The 6,223-nt window shown below is 43.4% G+C and overlaps 1 protein-coding gene across 2 annotated transcripts in view; it reads left to right on the forward strand.

The window, feature by feature from the left end:
• ppp1r12c (protein phosphatase 1, regulatory subunit 12C) overlaps positions 1 to 6,223 on the forward strand; it is a 28,141-nt gene that overhangs the window by 4,917 nt on the left and 17,001 nt on the right. For both annotated transcript variants that reach the window (XM_019879921.1, XM_019879922.1), the window contains exons 2-8: positions 253 to 424; positions 506 to 636; positions 3,198 to 3,316; positions 4,859 to 5,018; positions 5,158 to 5,302; positions 5,394 to 5,468; positions 5,536 to 5,615. In XM_019879921.1, the coding sequence (XP_019735480.1) occupies positions 253 to 424; positions 506 to 636; positions 3,198 to 3,316; positions 4,859 to 5,018; positions 5,158 to 5,302; positions 5,394 to 5,468; positions 5,536 to 5,615 (882 nt within the window). The remainder of the gene's footprint in view (positions 1 to 252; positions 425 to 505; positions 637 to 3,197; positions 3,317 to 4,858; positions 5,019 to 5,157; positions 5,303 to 5,393; positions 5,469 to 5,535; positions 5,616 to 6,223) is intronic.

Below are 6,223 nucleotides of genomic sequence, written 5' to 3' on the forward strand. Positions count from 1 at the left end.
TATATATATATATATATAGCACTGTAGCTACGTGATAAATCAAAATTGTCAGTAGGTGTGAATGTGAATGGTTGGTCTGTGTTGGCTTTATTCTGACCCTTGCTCAAAATCAGCTGAGATAGGCTCCAGCTCCACGGCTCCATGACGCTAATGAGGAAAAATGTTATCGCAAAAGGATGAATGACAGAAATGATCAAATCTGAAAATGATAAATGTGTCTTAAACCAATATTCTGTCTGTCATTTTGTTTAGAAAAAGGGTGAGGTTTGACAGAGCTGCAGAGTTTCTGGCTGCGTGTGCCAGCGGGGACACAGAAGAGGCCCAAGTGATGCTGCAAGAGGCCAAGGAAATGATGAGCAGCAACAAGGAGGATGGGGAAATTATTAATTGCTCCAATGCTGATGGGATAACTGCGTTACATCAGGTGAAGCTGCTTTTACAACCCGAGTTGTTCCCTTACTGTTTGATGAGAACAAAACTTACTTTGTCAATCTAATCCTGCCAGGCCTGCATCGATGGCAGCATGGAGATGGTGTCTTTTCTTTTGGAGCATGGTGCCAACGTAAACCAGGTTGACAGTGAGGGCTGGACACCCTTGCATGTTGCTGCCTCCTGCGGCTACCGTGATATAGCTGAGTATGTCGCTCTTGTCGGCGCTCTTCAACACTGTTCAAAGGCTGTGATTTTCTCACAACTGTACTCTACATCAGGATAGTTGTCACAGTGCCTGCCTTTTTCCCCCACCACCTACTGGCATTTTAGAGCCTTATTGCAAAGCTGAATACATGGGTGTCATCAAGGAAATACCAACAGAACTGAAGGAATGCCACTCGAGCGAAGCCACCTCAGCAGTCCATAGTCCGCTGCCTTCAGCTGTGCGTGCGTGAGCGCGAGCATGTACGCATGTGGTTCAACCAATCAGCAACAACGCAACCATGTCACAGATCAAAGAAGCTTTGAACAAACGACAACAGCTAAGCTGAGCTGTTGAGTGGCGTTGCTACAGAACGATTAGATGTCAGTAAAACGTATTTAATAAAGCAGTAATAAACACAGGTCATTTAACCAACAGCAAGTTACAACATTGACTCATTAACATTGAACTCTCTCGCCGCTGCTCTATTTCCGTGTTCAACTGCGTAACCCGATCACCTTAAGTTTGAACTCTGCGTTTTAAGCATGTCTCTCGAAAGGAGCCATTTTGGGGTCGACATATTACCGTAATAACCATATACAAGGCGCATCGGATTTTAAGGCGCGCTGTGAGCTTTTAAGAAAATGGAAGGCTTTTAGGTGCGCCTTTTAGTGTGGAAAATACGGTACTTCTCTGTTTGACACACCTTTGGCAGGAATTACAGCCTCAAGTGTTTTTGAGTTTAATACCACAAGCTTTGCACACCTATATTCGGGCCCAGTCCTCTGAGCAACACCTCTCAATCACCATCTGGTTTGATGAGGCATGTTGGTGCACAGTGATTTTCAAATCTCTCCAGAGATGCTTGATCGGGATTTCAAATCTCGGCTCTGGCTGGCCTACCCAAATCCAGAGTTGTCTGGAAGCCGCAGTTTTTGACACCTCGGCTCTGTGCTCATGGTCGTCGTCCTGCTGAAAGATGAACAGTCACCCCAGTCTGAGGTCAAGAGCACTTTTTTTTGCAGTTTCCTCTCAACCCTTTGGAGTCTCCAGGTCGTGCCACTGAAAAAAAAACATCCCCACAACATGATAGCTGATCTCCAGTGTCTGGTCTCCTCCAAACATGATGCCTGGGATCCATGCCAAATAATTCAATCTCTGTCTCATTAGACCAGAGATTTTTTTTCTTGGTTTGAGAGTCCTTTAGTTGCCTTTGGGCAAACTCAGGCGGGCTGGCATGCCCCCTATACAAAGAAGTGGCTTCTCTCTGGCAGCTCTTCCATTTTGGCCTGACTTGTGGATTGCTGCAGGGTCGGTTCTCCTCCTAGAAGGGTCTATTCTTTCCACGGAGGAATGCTGGGCCACTGACAGAGTCATTTTTGGGTTCTTTGTCACCACCCTGACTCTGGTTCTTCTCCACTGATCGCTCAGTTTCGACTGCAGGCCAGCTGTAGGAAGAGTTCTGATGCTTCTGAACTCTTCCCATTTGTGAATGATTGCGACCACTGTGCTCTTCCGGATCCTTACCCATAAACCGTTCCTCTAAACCGAACGTGTCAAACTAAAGACCCTCGGCCCGCCGCGACATTTTATGTACCCTACAAAGGCAAATCAGGTGTCGACTTCATGCTTCTTGCTCACATACCAAATTTGTAACTTGTCTTCACTTTCAATAATGTTGAGATTGCAAGCATCTTTCTCACCAATCCCCCTTTTAAAATGCATTGGGAAAAAAGTTAAACAAATTTTAACTGCCTTCTGATTTCAAAACTCGTCATTCATCAAATTATGTATATGAGATAATATGAGGCAACCATACAGTACATGTATATGGCTTCACATTCATAATGGCCCTCTGAGGGGAAACCATCACTACAGTATGGCCCGAGTTTGACACCTACCCCCCCTGCTCGAAACAATCCTGTCTAAAAGGCAGTTACTTGGACTTCATGCTTGAGTTGTGCTCTGACATGCACAGTAAACTGGGGGACTGGGGGGGGGGGGAGCTCCAATTGAGTTGTAGACACAGCTCAAGGATCATCTCAACTCAGTATTTAGCTTCATGGCCAATACTGCATTCTGACGTACATTGTGATTCCATAATCTTTTATTTTCAATCGTTTTGCAAAAATCTAAACAAGAAAAAGAAGCATTGTCATTATTGGAGTTTCGTGTATACAATTGATTGAGAAACAATTACAGTAATTTGTTTCCCTTGAACAACGTAAGGGAAAAAGCGAAGCTCTGTAAATACTTTTGTGATGTGCTTTATAACGGCATATCTCGATGCCAGAGTGTTCTGTGGGTGCCAGGCTATTTCTGCATTCAACAATGCTATCATTGTTGCAGTGTTTGGCAGGACAGCATCTCAGCGAAACAATGAACACGCTGGGCTGGCCACACAGTGTAGAATTTGAAATCGTGTAGGTGAAAACTGAAAACACATGGTCGAATTTTATAGCTCAACAACAAAAATTGATGTCAGCTTTCATGTTTTCTATTACCTGTAATGGCTGGTTTATTAATTTTTAAATGGTTTCTCTCTCTGTGGTTGATTTGGCAGGTTCCTTTTGCGACGTGGTGCTGCTCTCTCTGCTGTCAACTGTGATGGTGACGTCCCCATTGACATCGCTCTGGATGAAACCACTGAGGCCCTTCTCCAGGAATACACTCTGAGACAAGGTCAACATTCTTTGGCGACAAAACAACACGCTAGATCGGTTTACAGTACCGGTACATGGTTAAAGTGACACAATTTTGGATACGGGTCATCAAAGCGTAAAGAGCAAATGGAATCTGATCATGTCAGATTAGAATGAGACCTTTTACAAATGTGGACACCAATCAGTGACTTCATTTGATGAGCAACTTTCTAATTCTGAGGAGAAATCATTTTGCAGGTTAATCCCGAGGCCCTGAAGCAAAGGCTTTATTCAACAACAAAAATGCGACAGTATAACAAATGATCAATTGTTTTCCATTCACATTGTGAACACCAGCATTAACACAGTTTTAGCCGGGCTACTGTGAAAAGTGTATTCAATCACCCAAGCACTTAACTTCCGGTGTTTGATGACGGCTTAGGTTATTTTAGCAATTATCACGGCTCCTCCGTCTTCTGTTCATTATGACTCGCCGTCCCTTTGTCAGAACGATACTTGCAAGACATGTAGGTTATTCGCCGCCATGGAGGCAATGATTACTGACTGAGGTGCAACTCTGCAACTTTTTTAGCCGCACTAGTAGCCAGCCGAAGCCCGCTGCTAGCTAGCTGCTTCGGCGTAAGTAGCATCTCCGTGTTGCAGCATGTTAAAATACTGTATATGCATCCAGCCCAGCGAAGCTTTTTGGGATGGTCTTCGCGGTTCAGTTATCGGAAAAAACGTAAAAATATGATTCTCAGTTTTGCAATTTAAATACCGGTAAATATCCCAATGTGATAAAGAGTCAGTCTATGGCAAATAAATGGTAAAATGTGTATGAATATTATAATTGTACATGGTGACCATCAAGTGTGTAAAGAAAAAAAACTTGCATCATTCTTAAAACAATTAAATTCTATTGTAATCTTGATAAATACTATTTTCAACACGATATCCATAATTTTCAATGGATAATTTGATGCGCTTTGCTAAATTCAGGTAAGCTTTATGGAATAGGTGTGCATTGCTGTCGATTTCAGCACACTGTCTGATGTGGTTAAAAACTGTCATCTTTTTCAAGTACACTTTCTGTTTTAACGTACTCCTGAAGGCAGGAAGGGGAGAAAGGTCCGGTGAACGTGAAATCTCCTGCGTACCGAGACTTTGTGCACACCATGTATATTATATTTATTGGAATTATCAGTCTTTTTGTTGGATTGTTTTATGTTGGATCTATGTTCTTATAGCTGCAGCTGTTGTTAACGTGCTCAAAATTCAGTTGAGTTGAGTCTTGTTTATTATTGTTTACACTGTTTATTATTTAGATCAGTGTTTGCTGCCTGTTACTGTCAGTCATGAAGGGTATAATGCGCATTTTAAGTGCACATGCACGTAGGTTTTTTCAGGCGTTCACTTGATGTAATTTTGAATGAAAGTAATTGTAAATAGAGCGACAAAAGAAATTGGATACAGGCAGGAAATCACATTTAATTTAATTAATCGAGCCTTCGCGTTGTCTCGGTATAAGTCACAATTGAATATAAACGGATTTCAAAGCATTTGTATTCTGCTTGTGTTTAAGGTGTGGACTTGGAGGCAGTAAAGCGGGTCGAGGAGGAGCAAATCACAAGAGATGCTTGTGCCTGGCTGACTGAGGGACCACCTGCTGACATACGACATCCCAGGACTGGAGCCACTCCGCTACATGTGGCCGCAGCCAAAGGCTACGTGGAAGCTCTCAAGTAAGCGTCTTTTTGCAATTTTTCAGAGAGGACACTTTGAGTTCATTTTGTGTCTGCCTCGAGAAGAGTGACCCTCCCTCGGTACGTTCATCATGAGAAAAACCCTGCTGATCCTATCTTGTCACTTCATGCTGTCCAGGCTACTGTGTCAATGTGGGCTCGATGTGTCAGCGATGGACTTTGATGGGTGGACTCCTCTTCACGCTGCTGCACACTGGGGTCAGGGGGAGGCCTGTCACATTTTAGTTGAACAGATGTGCAATATGGAAGCCCGCAGCAGCTCAGTGAGGCTTCCCTTTTTCACTTTTCATTCACAATGAATTGTCTTATATTTTGGACTATTTATACTTCATCATTGCAACGTATATTCTGCAGGGTCAAACACCTTTGGATGTAGCAGATGAAAGTGTGGAGGAGCTCCTGGAGGATTTAGCTCGGAAACAGGCCAATGTGAGACATTTTTCTTGAATTAATCCAGTCAGAAGCCCAAATCACTAACATCTGGGTGTTTTCACAGTGGCGCAATGAGCAGTCCATACGAGAACGGCAAAACCAACAAGGTGCCACAACTGTAAATGCGCAAAATAAAAAGCGGAGGTTAGTATTCACCCAAATGCTTTTTAAGCCTTGCAAACATTTGGCTCTTTTAAATTCAGAGATGAAAGTCCTTCGGATTTTCCCGGAATTCCGGGTTTTTCACATTTTTATGAAAATCTCTCCGGAGAATTGAAGAAAATTTGCCTAAAATTAATCCGGATATTAGTTGACAACATTGAACGAAGACGCGTTTGAGTTCGTTGTTTTGCTTTCACGAGTGTAGCCATGTTGAGACACGAACACTAGTAACAGTAGAGATTTTCGTCTCTTTATCAACACATTTGCTAAACCCCAGTGGAACGAATAAAAGACACCGTGGACAAGACAGTTGTCGTAAAAAATATATTCGGACAAAAAGCGAAACACACAGATTGGCAGAAAAACGTGTCCGTCCGACTTCGAGTGTCGTCTCGGCTAGCTTAGCTTAGCTGTTGTTGTGTGTGACGTCGGGTGTGTGACGTCGTTGCGTCGGCGCTTATTGGTTGAAATCAAAAGACGCGCTTGCGTACATGTCCGCGCTGACGCACGCAGAGAAGAGAGCAGCGGACGAGCTCGAGTGGCGTTGCCACAACAGTAATACCTTCGCCTCGCATTCTCATGGCCTCCCC

Source organism: Hippocampus comes, unplaced genomic scaffold (assembly GCF_001891065.2).
Source record: "Hippocampus comes isolate QL1 unplaced genomic scaffold, H_comes_QL1_v1.1 scaffold280, whole genome shotgun sequence".
Lineage (NCBI taxonomy): Eukaryota > Metazoa > Chordata > Actinopteri > Syngnathiformes > Syngnathidae > Hippocampus > Hippocampus comes.